Source organism: Hesperophylax consimilis, chromosome 7 (genome assembly GCF_061612785.1).
Source record: "Hesperophylax consimilis isolate HC1 chromosome 7, BYU_Hcon_1.0, whole genome shotgun sequence".
Classification (NCBI taxonomy): Eukaryota; Metazoa; Arthropoda; class Insecta; order Trichoptera; family Limnephilidae; genus Hesperophylax; species Hesperophylax consimilis.
This window is the reverse complement of record NC_142842.1, coordinates 2,340,264-2,357,631: the sequence shown is the minus strand read 5'-3', so window position 1 is coordinate 2,357,631 and position 17,368 is coordinate 2,340,264. Positions and strand designations below refer to the sequence as shown.

The window sequence follows — 17,368 nt, the reverse complement described above, 5'->3', positions numbered from 1 at the left end:
CACTCAAACACACTGAACCCCAGATTACTACCCACCCATCAAACCTATTTACTTCCCAGAACTCACTCTCCTTCCTTTCCTTCAAAATTCCCCCAACACAGCATTCACAAAGATGACATAGGCCCTGAGGGTTACGATTTTCCTCAGGGCCTCCTGTGTGGAAATGATGTAAAAAATATAAGAAATAAACAACAATCTCGCTAAAGGTTGGCCGTGACCTACGGTAGGGGTGTTGGTTATCTAATAAATGGTTCCCGGGGCGGCGGTACACATAATTGTAATAGTTCTCGAGGGCTCTGATGTACAGACATTATGGCTCCTGTTGATTGACGAACATATACTAAAACATCGTTGGTTGGAATCGGTGCTTGAAATGACTTTAGCCATGTTTAATAAACAACAAATTTAAATAAATATATAGCAATTTTAATTTAAAATTTGAAATTATTAAATTCTCACCAATCTAATCGCCGCAATTTTAATAGGCACATATTATGGATATTACGCTTTGTTTCAACTTAATCATTACAAGAAACTTAAGTCGGGAGAGATGGTAAAAGATACATTAAAATAAAATTTTATTCAATCAAAGTTCAAAATTTCTCTTATAAAATAACCCAGACAAACCTCACCCCATGAACCCGGGCACCCCTGCTAAGTCACGAAACGTAGTAAATGATGTATTAAATTTACAATTTTTGTTTAATCAAGTTCAAAAGATTTTTTTAGCATGGATTTGATGCGAAAGTTTTTCAATATAAATACTCGTGAGGCAGTCTATCCTCTTTAAGTACAAAGTCATTTTCATAGAATATGGATGTTCTAACACAATCTAAAAAGTACCACAACGCGCGCGAAATCTGCGGTTTTCAATTTACAACGCATGCAAGCCGTCAAGTTTGTCAGAAATATATAGATCAACAAAATAAATCGTGTAAAATGTATATGCGACCGAAAAATGGGCGTGGCTTACAGCTAAATCTCGATGACACAAGTTGATCTATAGGGATTTACATATGTATGCCAGCTTGGGTAATGGATCAACATATCCGAGGTGGATCAACAAATGCAAACGGATCAACATATACCTGGCGTACCGTCGCGCAAGATCAACATAGTACGAGAGGGGATAAATATATATATATATATATATATATATATATATATATATATATAGGTCCCACAACATTTATTGCGTCCGTGCGTAAATCCGTCTTTGGGCGTCCAGCACTTCTAGTTCTTTTTTTTAGATTGTTTTTGTGAATATTGCACTATGTTTTACTCACGATAATCGCTAATATCATATTTTTTTAATATTCATAATAATGCAGGTTTTGATGTTTATTACACTTTCATACATTTCTAGCGTCACGTACATACTCACGTCCGGGTGTATATTTTTTGTATATTGAAGGTTCCCTTTAATATAGGTTTTACGTCCGTTCACTCTAATTTAATTGTTACGTCTGCCGTATATTGCTGACTATTCTAATAAAGGTTTCACGTCCATACTGAATAATATATTCTTGCGTCCGAGTGTATATTATTTGTTTGTTACATGGCGTTTTGAAGGTCGATTTAATTTTTACGTCTTCCGTATATAAGGCCCTTAAGACTCTTGGATTTGTTTTGAGAGTTTCAAAGGGTAAATTTAGGCCGTTGTTATGCCCCTTATATTATTAAACCCCTTAGGATTACATGACTTATTCTGATATGGGAGATATATTTCACCTTAAAAATAATCAATATAAATATTGTTTATTTTAATTCTTTTATATATCGAGACAAATAGACATTTATAATTTTTGCAATCTTTTCTTTATTTCAAATATCTACTTATGTGAGACTTCTTATCATTTTTACCAATGTATCTTATTTTATTATACGCTTTTGTTGTAATATTTTTTTTCTTCATTCTATTTTGTTTTCTCTATTGTTTTAATTTTGAAGAATTTATAATAACTGCGATACTCACCTATTAAACTAGAATGTAAACGTCTATTAGGTGTAATAAATTAATTAACAAATAAATAAACAACACAAAATATTTCTTACTTTTCTAGTGAAGTTTTCACGTTCATAGTGAATTAATTACAGTATCTGTGGTTGAGAGATAAGACTCCCGACTCGCAATCCGAAGCCCGTAATCTGACGGTCAAACCCGGCGTGCGCAAATAAATTTTTATTTGTTTGTGTTATTCTACAATTAATACATTAAACATAATATAAAGTGTGTTTGCAGCACGTTCCAGAGTGAAATATACTCTCAGTATCGCCCTGGTGTGTGACCACCATTCCGAATGGAAACGTTATTTCCAAGCTTTTGCCGTGTTTGGTGACCAGATATAAATAGCCAGGTACTTTTCTACATTTTTCTTCCTCATCTTCTTCCCCTCCCCAATACCTTCACCCTAGTACTCAGATTGGGGATGCCACAGTCTCGCTGTTCCAAACGGGAGCGGTTGAGACTCTTGTGCGGTATATAAAAAATATATGTATATATATTTATGTTTTATTTTTTTGACATCCAGAAACACACCAGACCTGACAACAAACTGTCTATTGATAGTGAGAAGTTTTAATGAATATCTTGTTGCACCTTGTATACAAACGTACCTACTGGGCGCAGGTGTGCGACAATTTTTTTTACAACGATATCCTTAGTAAAAATGTATCATTTCATAACGCGCCAGTTCGCTCCATTGCAGAGGGCGGTCGGACATTTTTAGGTCGGGATATCAATTTACCGTCCACTGTAAACCATCTTACAAAAATGTCCACCCGCGCAAGGCGCTTTTTAGCTCTGAGTGCTAAGTGGCAACGTTGTAAATGAACTGAATGTTGCCAAATCTGGGGTTTTGCTTCACCAAGGACTCAAACAATACATAAAAATGTACAAATTCGCCAACGGCCATGGGGACGCAATACTGTCGACGAAATGCGTGGACGCAGCACGGCCGTCGTTATGTATACAAAATTATATCTACTCGTGATTGGTCACGAGGATACAATACCATCGACGCAGAACTTCTGTCGTTACGTATTCAATATAATAATATCTGTTTTTATATTTAACTTAATTAGTTCAACCTCAAATTGCAATATTTTAATTAATGAGTTAAACTTATTAATACCATTAAGTTCAAGATAAATTTTTTTATTTTTATTTTTATTTCTTAACATCTTTAGTGTTACAATATTTACAACATAATATTAAATAATATTTAAATCACTTTTCTGATAAGTAAGATGCTTGTGCTTAGGAGAGGACAACAATATATTTTTACATATTTATATTGCAAATATTATTACAAAAACTATTAATAGCCTTACAAGAAAATACAATAAAAGTAATAAAAACAGGTTAAATATAAATAATACCAAGGAATGATAAGCAGAAACATAATATGTGGAGTTTATTAAGCAGAATTGATTTGAAAGTACCTACACGGCACACACGCTCATGTAATCTAGTAAAATAAAAATGCTTGTCTTAGAAGAATATGTTCAACATATGTATAATAACATTCTCTCTGATTCTATCTTCAATGTAACCAAAATAAATATAAAAACTATATTAAAAATGTATTAAACGTGTACCAAACTGCATAAAATGTTATTATATTATGTAATGACATATATTATGTAGTATTACGTTATAATAATCTTCTGTTTTAATAATCTCCTGTTATAATAATCTCCAGTTAAAATAATCTCATGTTATAATAATCTCCCTCTTGAATAACGTTATATTTTTTACAAAATGAAACAATACTATGTTTTAAACCACTTTATATTTATTTTATACAATATTTGGGTTCAATCCAAACCGGTCGACGAAATATAAATAAAAATAAAGTGGTTTAAAACAAAGTATTTGTTTCATTTTGTATAATGTCAAGCCACTAAGTGTTTGCTTTCTTCGATAAATTTAATATTTTTTAGTTCTTGTAAGTATAGTTTTTAAATTTTTACATACATAATAGAATAGAATATTGCGGAAATCTGCAATTGGTTTCTCAGTTAGGTAAATTACACGTGTATAGATGAACCACATTGTAAACTGTTGATTTCCCTGAAATAAAATAAATAAATAAATAATTTAAAACAATAAGAAAATTTATTAGGTGGTATTAGAGAATTTTAAATTGTTTTTTTTTTGTAACTGTCATAATTTTCCTCAGATATATCCAGGAGTACTTTATTGAATAATTTTATACCGTTAAATAACTAATGATGTTTTGCTGTTGTAGTTAGAACTAGTGGTACGGTTAGTCCTCCAATATAAATAATTATTTAGCTTTAAATTAATTATGGAATATTATTTTTATCAAATAAATCTTTATGTAATTGAAGTTCTTAATGTACGAGTATTTTTGTCATAAATTTTTGTGAGAAGGGGAACCGGGAAACCTTGGAAAACATTTATTGTTGGATAGTTATATGGCTTTTTTAAATATGATTTTTACTAATATTTTTTGAATTGTCACAAGTGAACGTAGGTATGATTTATACGCACCCCCCCCCCCGCAAACCACGATTTCATATTGTAGTAGTGTAGAATGTGCAAGTGCAAAATAAATACCTTTAAGTATTTTTAATGATACAGTATTTCTAAGTCTAAAAAACATAAAGATGAGTTTTCTCATTCTGTCTACTGTGGAGTTTATTTGACTTTTCCATTTGATGTTATTATCGATAATTATTCCAAGATGTTCACAGCCTAAGCAACCTGATCAAGTTTCTGAAGGAATCGCTTGGGTACCTACTGGATTATAAGGGTATAACGAGCTATGTATTCGATACATGCGATTATATTAATTGGGTAATTATTTAGATTCATTAATTGACAAACAGTTTGCGTTACATATTGGTATTTCGTTAACATTGATATCAGTAAATTTTTCTTTAGCATAGACTACAATTCCACTACTTTTATTTTTGTGATAATTTGTGACATATTGTTTGTAGTTTGGAATACTTGGTATATTTTTATGTATTGCATGCGAGTGTGCCTCGGATAGTATTAAAAATCTGCTTGTGGACATAATGTTAAATACATAGGTATACCAGAAGTTCGTCCATGTTTCAAATTATACTGCTTATGTTTAAGTGCAAGATTGTTAGTAGATTTATTATATTGTTCTAGATTTTAGTGCATTCGCTGTATGTTTCACATACGTATTGCTGAGTTGAGTGGGCATAGCGCTTGGGTCTCACCCGAGCGTCGCGTGTTCGATTCCTCGGCTGGCTAAGTCCTCCATCACAACACAAGCAACATTTTCGGCTTTCTGTGGTGGTAGTAGGAGATTTTCAAACATTGTTGGGTTATTCGTAACCTGGGAATGTTTGTCTTTCTTTTTTTAAATTAAATAAAAAAATTAGTATTCTTCTATATTTTGATTTTTTGTTGATTTCATTTAAGTTAAAGTTTTCATTGCATTTATGAAGGTGTGATAAAATATATAGTAGTAATTCTATGAATATATTAATAATAATCCTCACAATTTGTGTTACGATATTCTTGCTAGATTTCAATTCATATCTTGAGGTTTTTATTTTATTCTATAAGATTTATTTTATATTCAGATAATATTCGGGAACTTATAAATTGTTTGTTTAATTGACAACAATATTTAATTTAAAATAAAACAATAACTTTGTAAACACCACTTTTATTTTTTATACTTCGTGCCGACCGGGTTTCGCTCCCAAAAAAAACGCTTTTTCTTTTAAAAAAAACAACAACGGACGCAATACTACCATCGTAATGCGTAAACGCATCACGATCGTCGTTATGCATTAAAAACTACGCAGGATGCTTCTTAGTTCTTAGTGTCAAGCGGCATCGTTGTAAATTAACCCAACGTTGCCAAATCTGATGATTTACTCAACCAAACGCTCAAATAATTTATAAAAATGTACTCGTGAATGGCCATGGGGACGCAGTACTATCGAAGTAATGCGTGGACGCAGCAAAATCGTCGTTATGCATTAAAAACCACGCAAGACGATTCTTAGTTCTGAGTATCAAGCGGCATCGTTGTAAATTAACCAAATGTTGCCAATCTGATGATTTACTCAACCAAACGCTCAAATAATATTTAACAATGTACTCCGAATGGCCACGAGGACGCAGTACTATCGACGTAATGCGTAGACGCAGCATGACCGTCGTTGTATATTCAAAATAATATCTACTCGTGATCGTTCACTGGGACGCAATACTATCGACGTGATGCATGGAAGCATCATTATTGTCATTATGAGTTAAAAATAGTATATTCTCATGAGCGGCTACGGGGACGCAGTACTATCGACGTAATGCGTGGACGCAGCACGACCGTCGTTATGTATATAAAATAATATCTACTCGTAATCGGTCTTGAGGACGCAATACTAACGATGTAATGCGTAGACGCAGCATGATCGTCGTTATGTATCGAAAATTATATTACTTCGTGGACGCGGCAAGATCGTAGAAATGAATAAAAACATACACTGCTCGATATATACATCGTGTAGCGAACCTGTCGGCAAAATGTCAAACGTTCAATATTCGTTTCCAGACATTCTGAGACATTTTTTGCTTCCACAAAAAATTTTGCCATACGATTCTACATGGGGTAAGCATCGTTCTGGCCAATTTTGAGGTCAAAACATTGCAGCGTCCGTATATCGGACGCTGTAAGTCGGTGGACGCTGCAATGCTATGGAGTTTTTAGGGGTCGGACGCAACAAATGTAGCGGGATATATATATATATATATATATATATATATATATATATATATATATATCTTGACTAATGTTTTTGTGCAAAGAAACAGAAAAAGCTGTGCAAATTTTCATGATACCAGAGCTCACCTTTCTGTATCTCTAGGGAAAAACTATACATGTTAGCTTTTTCAAACGCCTTCCCATTGCCCTCGCCGCCGAGCGTTTATTTTTATTTTAGGATTTTTATCATTCTGGAAATGGTAGATAATTATCATACTTTTATACCCTTGTGGGCGTGTTTCGTGGTCCAAATATTTACCCAATAAGGCTTAAATTCTAATACAAAACTGTGTTTACGAAATAATTCTAATGGAATAGAGATCTACGATGTCAGGTTAGAGTAAGTGAGACAGAGCGCTTGGCTATTGGGCTAAATGGATGTTAACAATTTTGTTTCCATTCGAATTTGTATGGAGGGCACTTCAAGTTCACTTCTTAAAAGTTCCAAATCCGATTTCTAAATTCCTATAAAATCTTCACCAATAGAACTACAATAAAATACTAAATTAATTAGCGAATTAATTTTGAAAAACACAATCATAATAAGTTTAAAGAAGATAAAGTTTCCATTTCGTATATTATATAAGTGTCGAGATCCGAGATGTGAATGCTGAGCCACCTCTCCCAATGAATAACCGAGCACGTGAGACAGAGTGAACTTCTTTCGATTTCATCGCAAAGTTGTCCGCCGGGTCTTTAGTAGTTGGTTGTTGTTAGTTAGCGGCGGCCATACAGTGTACAGCCTTCTAGTCGCCATTGCGAGCAGTCAGCTGGTTTGCAATAAGTAAACACCGAAATAATACGAACGTAAACGAACACACGTGCGTTTGAAACGGCGCGAAAACAAATTTACTGTTGACAACACAACAAAGCTACTGACAAAAAGAACGATCCAAATTTTAAATAAAAGTGGCGTTATTTTCTTTACGTATGAAATCGAACTGTTTTTAAATTTGAACTTGACAGAAGTGTTGCTTTGGAAAACTGACGTTTGTTGTGGCGGGAAATTTCCCGAAACGAAAAAATAGTAACCAGTGCACGTATTTAACTATTTTTGAAGTGTATTGAAAGCGTTGTGAAAGATTTATTGTAATTTATTTCTTATCATCGTTGGCTAATAAGGAAATTTCCAGAGGTTGATCTTCGACCATCATTAACGCGTAAAATATAAAGAAAGTGGCATTTATGCTAATTTAATTTGTTTTCATAAACGGCAGTGCTGTAAAAATAACGCAACATTCTTGTTGTTTCGTAAATAGGAAAGTTTTTAATCGGTACGGGGCGGTGGACTTAAAACTTTACAACAAATCCGAAATAAGAGTTTTCAAAAATGTTTGCAAGGAGTAGCAGTCTTCCAGGAATGTTTTTGGCATCCCTTATCTTGTTGACATCGGGGCAGAGAACGTCAAACGTTAAAGAAACGCCTGGTAAGTCTAATTATTTTTATTATCTGTACAGAGAGACTGCGCCACACCAACGCGTGGCGGGGTGCAGCTAGTATTAAATAATAAAAACATTGTTTCTACATTAGTAGGTATTTAAGTTGTCGTCATAAATTGGCAGAATTAAAATTCGCACACTATGCAGAGTTGGGCTTGATAATATCGAATCGTGCCGCTTTCTCAAGGGGGGCGTTTCCACTTGACAAGGCGAGATACGAAACTTTCGGAAATATCTTCTACTGAACCAACTTGATCATTTAATTGTTTGACCTGCTGAAAAATTCTATCGGCGCTCTACGTTGAAGCGTTTTGCTAAATCCGGCTATTTAAATATTAGTTGTTAATGATAGGTTCGTTTTTCACACATCTCAAGTTCGCCTCCACTGTTGAATTTATCAGCCTAATATGGAGCCCTAAAATACCAGAAAAAATGAATTTGAATGCAGAAAAGGGCTTGATAGTTTTTAGAGCACAGGTGTTCTTGTTATATCGGTATTTTAACGAAAAAAGCTCCGAGGAACTAGCGTCATTGATCCCTTCGGCACCGGTGTATAGTCAGAAAATATACAAAAAATAGGGACACATTTTGTTGTGAAAAAAAAACCACTTTGTATCAGTTAGATAATAATGAGTAGTAAGTATTTCAGTTTCCCGAAATGGAAAATAATTCATTTTAGTAGCTTTTAGTTAAAAAACGGATATTTTTTTTCAGCATGTTTTGAAACAATAATATTAAAGCTAGTTATTATTTTTTTAAGTAAACCCAAACTAAGAACCTGTTTTGGGATCATTGTTTTATATTTTGGGTTAAGTAAGAGAAGAAAAAAAACAGTGGCCGCAAAGTGAACAATCGATTTTAATTTTCATAATAATTATTTTTTCCATCTCCGAAAATGAAATACTACTCTACATTTATATCTGTAGTCCGGAAAAAATTCTCTAAATGTTAGTATAACCATTCAAAATCCGTTGCGTAGTTTAGAAGCACTAAGCGCAGACCAATCGGTCGCTGGGGGCTAACATTATTTAATATTATTATTGTGTTTGATGTTTTATATCTTTTAAAATGCGTCAAAGAGTAGCCGGCTCCAAAAATTTTAAACCCCTTAGTTGCCGAAATGTAGATTCACCAGTTTCCCGTTTGAACTGCGAGACTCCGGACACCGTGTACAAATAATTTTCGATTTTATGTCCGGGTCAAATCTTCTCCATAGGAAAAACTAAACCCTTCCACACACTTTTCCACAAATGATCATATAGTCAATCAACATTATGCAAGTGCATTATATAGGCAAATTATTATTAGGCGACTATATGTATAATGATTTGTTAACTCGACTAGTATCAACATAGTATCTCATGTTATAATTATTTATAATGCGTGTAAATTTAATGAGATAATTTAAATTTTGTTGCGTGGGTAGGTGATGATAAGCGTGTTTGGTTTAGTGTAGGCACGTTGTTCTTATGTATGTCGAAATAGACAGGTTTAACGTTGGTGGACGATTGTTGCATTATTTTAAAAACGACAATTATATTATATTAATAAATGAAACAATGTTACTATGTTTGAACCACTGTATTTTTTTTATATATACACCGACCGGTTTCGGAACAACCGTTCCTTCCCCAGTGCAAAATATACTTACTCGATATTACAAAACAATAGGTGAACATAATATGTTAAATTACGTGTTGAAGTCGGGGTGGAGGGATTAGTTAAGAGTGTAACTAGGGGAGGAGGTAGAACGGACGGTGAAAGGGTATATAAAGTTTAAAACACTTGTTTAGAATTTATTTTTTTATTTTGTATTTTTATTTTTTATTTTTGGATTAACTTGATTTAACTATTTTTGAATTAACAGGAGTCGTTAGCCTTGCCGAGGCTCTGCCCTGAAAGGCTAACGTCCTGGGTTTAATTCCTAGATGCGTCCTTTTTTTTTTGAATTTGTGTGCAAAAAAAAAATCTATGTTTTTTTTAGTTATAAAAAATTACATTTTATATCTAATATAAACCTTTTAACAACTTATTTATAGTACATTAAGGATACTTAACAATACATATAAAACTTATTATTTATAGTAATTAGGCATAACCCACGAAAAGCAGCTAGGCTGTTAGCTTCTTTAACATCTGTCGGTAGTTCATTAAAAATCTTAAATCCTTTAAAATAGAGATTATAAAATTTAACATAACAAAATTACAAATATTGGTAATATTGTTAGATTTCAAAATCTAACGACATTAGCGTTTGAGAATCGCTAATATTGTTTTCAATGATTAAATTATTAAATATTTTTTGTTCGTTTATTGCTAATGGACTCATTATAATTAAAAGATTTAAAATATATTAATTTATAAATCTGGTTTTCAAGCTTACAGTTTGGTTGTGTGGGGTCATTTTACCCGCAGAAATGTCGAATCGACGAGATAACGGAACGCATTCAATTTTTGTATAATTTAATACGAAAAAACATTTTGAATGCTGTTTTTGTGTATGACTAGATTAACAATTATTCATTCCATTAGATTTATAATTAATTGATTAGTATTCATCTTCCTCATGTGTAGAGTCAAACAGTCAAGGTTAATTTAATTTTAATTTTGTCAATAAAACTATTTATAATTTCTAAGATTATTTTAATTTATATTAGGCATAGACATATGAATATTAGTAGACCTGCCCTAAGTGATTAAAAGCGTATTATCCCCACTCCCCATACCGGTTCCATTGGAGCCGGCTGTGCTCGCGTATGGCCTCAAGTGAAATTTGAAAACGTGACGTCATCATTCTCGTGCGAACTATGGTCGAGGCATCATCGGTTCATTTTACGAAATAACACGGCAAAATGTTGACTTGTACTATGAAAACTTGTAAAAATAGATGTGAAAAAGAGAATAAACCCAATTGTCGTATTACATTCCATATATAAGCATTATTTTACTTTATTTTAAGCATATTCACATCGTATAATATGAATCAGTTGTTACTATCACATCGAGAAACGTCTGGACGCGAAACACAAAGCTGGTTGGTTGCTGGGAAGTAAATTATGAACATTTATAAAAGTGTCTTAACTAAATACTTAAACGAAATATTCGACTCTGAAAATGAACCGAATTTTTTTGCCGAATTTGGACTTCGCAAATTTGTTCATAACGTGGCGAGTAATTTGCGCTCCCATGTAAAAATGTCTATTCATTCCAAAGCAGATTTTACTTTTAAGAAGTAAATGGTGATATTATAATGCGAGATGCCTATTTACTGTCAGATTGATTTATTGACGAATCACAGTCAGCTTCACTCCCTTCGTTCTTCAACAGTTGATTTTACCCCTCGCCATTATCTTCTCGTCTATTAATTCCTATGTCTGTGATATTAGGTATGTTTATTGAATACATCCTAAACAAAAATCATATACCTATACCTACTGTAAGTTTTGGTCACCGAAGAGATGAAACTATAGAAATGTATAGCGGACTTGTCTGTATACCAGAAGTAAGGTCAATTTTATCTTACTTGGGGTAAAATTAAAACACTCATATGCATCGATAATTCTTATATGAATATTGTATACCAATCTTTTTGTATGGGTCCCAGCTATAAACACTTATACGTATAAACACTGTGATACAAATATTTCATTACAGAACAATTTTTTAAAATGTAATAAAATAAATACATAATAATAAAATAATATATCATAAAATATTGCACATAAAACATACCTAAATGGCCCAAAACTGATGTTAATTTCAATTTATGGAGTTGCATTACAAAGTAGGCTTTAATTTCTGTTTATGGCGTTATATTATAAACTAGGCTTTAATTTCAGTTTATGGAGTTGTATTTCAAACTAGGCTTTTATTTCTGTTATGGAGTTTATTACAAAGTAAACTTTAATTTCAGTTTATGGAGTTGTATTACAAAGTAGTCTTTAATTTCAGTTTATGGAGTTGTATTTCAAACTAGACTTTAATTTCAGTTATGGAGTTGTATTAAAAAGTAAACTTTAATTTCAGTTTATGGAGTTGTATTTCAAACTAGGCTTTAATTTCTGTTATGGAGTTTATTACAAAGTAATTTTTAATTTCAGTTTATGGAGTTGTATTACAAAGTAAACTTTAATTTCAGTTTATGGAGTTGTATTACAAAGTAGTCTTTAATTTCAGTTTATGGAGTTGTATTTCAAACTAGACTTTAATTTCAGTTATGGAGTTGTATTAAAAAGTAAACTTTAATTTCAGTTTATGGAGTTGTATTATAAAGTAAGCTTTAATTTATGTTTATGGAGTTGTATTTCAAACTAGGCTTTAATTTCTGTTATGGAGTTTATTACAAAGTAATTTTTAATTTCAGTTTATGGAGTTGTATTGCAAAGTAAACTTTAATTTCAGATTATGGAGTTGTATTACAAAGTAAACTATAATTTCAGACAGTAATTTTATAGTTAGGGTGTGGTGACTACTATGTAAAAAAAATCATTAAAATATATGTATTATTTTAGAAGATATATCTTTGGCGGCTTTAAACAAAATACATTATCTCGCACGGGACCCTATTTGGTATCTTCGGGGTTTCTCTCATACTCTTTTTATTAAATAAAACTCCGGCTCAACAAAACTTTGGATTTTAATGTGATAGATTGACAATGGGCTTGATATCTTAACTAGCAGGCGGTTGGAATAATCTGGATTCCGACCTTGAAGTTCCCACCTTATTTATTATAATCCCGGTCTCTGCAATACTCGACAGCTAAACGCCATCTATGGGTAACCTAATAGACTAATCTAATATCAAGGCTATTACAATTCCCAACTGCCCAGAGCCGTTTAATTTGAACTATGGTCCCCGATTTTGGAAATGTTGTGAGTTGTGAGAAAAAGATGTGTGGAAATAAATGAGACATTAAAAATGAAGTTGTGAAGGTTTCTGTCAAGTAGAGAAGTATGAATCGTTGCATCACTAGGGGTTTCACTCTGACATTAAAAATATGATCTGAATTTGTAAAGTAACATCGCAGAAATTATCGGTGGAACGCATTATAACATCATTTATTACATTTCAATAATATTAATCTTAACAATATGATACTAATGGCACTACTTTCAGCAAAGCAGTGGCGTAGATATATTATGTACTTTATTAAGTAGCTGTGTTCACACTGGGAGTTAAAAAACTACTGACGTCTTTTTCCAGCCAATGATAACCCCAAGGATGTGTCACCAGCAGAGATGTACTTTATTTCAAATAAATCCATTTCAAATGGAAATGCAAAATGCAAAATGGGTATTTTCCATTTTGCATTTTAAATGCTTTTCTAAAAACCATTTTGCATTTTGAATTTTAAATGCTTTTTTGCAACATTCTTCCTACTATCTCCACTCATCTTTTTTTCATAAGCCCCAAATATCAGTCGGTCGTCAACCTCGCTATGAGAGATAATTTACATTTGTCAAGTTGCTCCCTGGTAGGAGCCCTGGCAATTGAGTGATACCATTACAAAAAATACTGATTCAAATACTGAACATGGGGCCATGACGCTGTAATATTAAATGTTAGATAGCAGTTTCTATGTTTTTACGTTGGCAACATTTGTCCCGCGCAAATTTTTTGTGGTTCTTAATCCGTAGTTGTGGCATTTTTTGATTTACCATCATGTTATATGTTTGTTCTACATTGATGTCCATTATTAAATGACAAAACTGTTTGATTGACCTGAGAAACCATTTTGCATTTTCAATGCATTTTGAAAATAGGTATTTTGCATTTTGCATTTGAAATGCTTTTCTAAAAACCATTTTGCATTTTGCATTTTCAAATGGAAAAGTTTTGACCCATTTCCATTTTGCATTTCAAATGGTTTTGGGTACCCATTTTGCACATCTCTGGTCACCAGTCATCGCCATTGTTTCCACGTTTGTTATTGGCTAGCAAATATGCTGGGTCAATTTTCACTGATTTTTCATCGATCTTTTAAATTTGTTTGTTACGTTTCGGTTTCAAGATGGTGGCCGTTTTAATGTTTCGTCAAACACTCTTTTTTCAAATTTGGAATCGTCGTGTTTATTAATTAAGTAAGTAGGTATTTAAGAAGAGCGGCTGCGCAGGCTTTTTCGTACAAAAATTAAATTTGGATTTGAGGTCAAAATACCCAACCAAACTGAATAATATTTATTTAAATCAAAAGGCATAGAAAATATCAAGTACGGATATGTGCTATTTTATTTATTTGTGTTTTAAATTATGACATATAGGCCATTAAAGAATTCAATTTTGCGTGATTATACAGGTCGGATTTCATTCTTGCCCTGTTTTTCTATAATAATTCAACTGCATTTTTTTTTGGAGATCCTCCTTTCAATTCACATCATACCTACAAAGCAACGTCAGATTGTTATTTATAATATACAAGCTGACGTTCCGAACGTTCCAGACTATTCCAGAACATTCTAGAATGATCCGGGATGTTCTCGAATGTTGTGGAAAGCTCTCGAATGTTTGGGACTGTTTTTGGAATTTGTAGAGGACGAAACTTCCAGTCGTTATATCTTCAAAAGCACGCCCTTCAGGTAAAAACGAGAACTTTCTTCATGGATGGGGGATAGAGGGCTACCACACCATATAACGGGACTAGTTTCTGAGTTTTAGCGGTACGCACATTGTACACTTACTTTTATAATATGTATTGATTGATTAGGTATGTTTTCTGACCACATACCTGCATTGAAACCATTCCCCAGAAAGTAGATAGTAGTATTCGGTGTAGAGGAGTGCGGCGTTCAGGCGTTCACATTGAGTATTATTACAGGCCGACCACTGAGAACTTATCTACCGTGAAATCACAAACTAGAGATTTTTTACTTGCATTCATAAATTTTCAGTATTTATCAAATGAAATTATTTTTGTGTAGTTCATAATTTCACTTCAGCGGTGGAAGTTTAAGTGCGGTTTTTTACAAAAACGCTCCATCAGTTTGACGTTTGCTTTTTTAATGATTATTCACGATGGTAACCTTTTTGATCGCGGTTTTTCCAACAGTTAAAAATTTGGTTTTGCTAAGATCCCAAAATGATCAAATTCTACATATATCCATTCAATCGTAAGTAGTTTTAAAGTGGTAACAATCATTAATCGAAGACAAACTTGAACAATGTCAGTCCATGAACCTGAAGTTGGATGCATTCTCATCACGTACCTACAAAAGATAAATGTGTGAACCTTAATGTACAAAAGAGGTGTATGCGTTACCTACATACTACGTACCATCCATTCCTGTATTCATTCTTGTCTTTAACAGGAATGCTCGATTACCTTAGAAGCACGGAGAAAAATATATTAAGGCAAACCTTTTTTAAACTAATCTCCGGAACTTATATTGAAAGAGGTTAACTTTTAACTGCCCTGACAAGCAAACTCGTAGTAGAACCCAAACACTTTTTTATGCTCCGAAAGCGAGGACTTCTGCCTATCAGAACTCGCCAATCAAACTGCTTAACGATTCTGTATTGACCATCGAAATTTTTAATGTTACTTCAGACAGTTTAGAAATAATTTTTTGACATATGTCACAAAATATTGAAATTGCCTCCGTTACGTTTTATACTTACATGTACCTCTAAATTGTAATAATTTCCGTAATATATTGTTGCATAACCGTTTTATGGAGAACATGAGCAAATAATGAAATACAATAAACATATTTAAAAATACAGTAATGGAAAAACACAGAGTGTAATTCATGCTTTCTGAGGACCATCATCGAGATATTGATGCGAAGAAAGACCAGAGTTATACAGGAATGCCCGTTTAAAAGAACGTTGTACTTAACAATGATATCAATACCAATAAAATGAATTTAATAATAATATGCATTTAAAATACTTCCTACCACACTGCCTGAGCTGACATTTTAATGTTTCACATCGACCATTTACAATCATTCATCTTTTTATGCATCAACAATCAATCGTGTGTCATTCAAACCTTTGCCTTAAAAGATCTACTTTAGGCACAATAGAAGATACGTACTAAGTACTATTGAATCAATTTATAAATAGCCCCACGATTGGATAATCATTTTTTAACGTGGGAAGCGCTATTTTTCTTGCTAGGAACTCGATAAATGGATTTAATTCTAATAGTAGCAAGTATAAATCGTTTTATATTCATTCAAGATAGAATAATTCAAGCATAGAATCAAAGAGCGTGATCGTAGTCGAATAGACTTCCATACAAATCAGGTTATTAAATGATTTTTTCTCGAGTATATAATTAACGATAGTGAGTTAATCAACATAAATATTATATTGTAGGTACCGATAAACATAAAGGTTGATTTGTCACTATCATCCACGTGCTGTTATTTTCTATAATACTATTTTACATTGATTAACAACAAAGTTTTACAACAAAATGTAAGTTACTGGAATTTTTTATGTATTATTTTGTTTTTCTGGTATCTATACAGGGTATTAGGGGCGAACTTGACCTCCTTTAACGAGTGATTCCTGAAGACCCGAGACCGAAGTTTCGCTTACATTTTTTACTCCAAATAATGTCAGGAATCATTGGTTAAAGTAAATCAAGTATTTCCCTTCACATCCTGTTTATTGATCAAATACGTAATTAATTATTATTTGTGCATGCTGTGAACTTAAGTTATTGGGTTACAACCTGATTAAATATTTTAAGTAAAATAAAATACAACACCATTTATGTGTTTATTTTTATTTTGATTGTGTTTTCTAAATCCAGTTTTTCGCTTTTTTTGCTTATAAGAATATCTATTTTTTGTAAAATGTTTCCTTTTAGCGTTTTATGTAGGTAGTTTCCTACCAGGTAGGTATACTAGGTCATGTTCATAGGTACCACAGGTATTGAATTCATAATAATAAAATTTTACGTAATAATGAGTGTTCCGACTTTTTAAAATATATTTAACTAATGAAAAAATGTGAGATAATATTGTTGCATGATGTTATCAAAACACAAATAATACGCATATTATAAAAACATTCTGAAAAAGAACGTTTTTATACGCATATTCGTTTTTATAATATGCGTATAAAAACGTTCTGAAAAAATCTTCCAAAAAATTGTTTCATTTTTTATGTGAACAAGAGTCCTAACTGATCCCAACCG

General features: G+C 32.5%; 1 protein-coding gene across 2 annotated transcripts in view; it reads left to right on the top strand.

Annotated features, from left to right (window-relative positions):
- The first annotated feature begins 7,491 nt into the window (after positions 1–7,491).
- The window catches only part of tfc (Brevican core protein triforce), a 317,295-nt gene continuing 307,418 nt past the window's right edge, over positions 7,492–17,368 (top strand). For both annotated transcript variants that reach the window (XM_089633113.1, XM_089633112.1), the window contains exon 1: positions 7,492–8,206. In XM_089633113.1, coding sequence (XP_089489239.1) covers positions 8,110–8,206 — 97 coding nt within the window. In that variant the 5' untranslated portion in view covers positions 7,492–8,109. The remainder of the gene's footprint in view (positions 8,207–17,368) is intronic.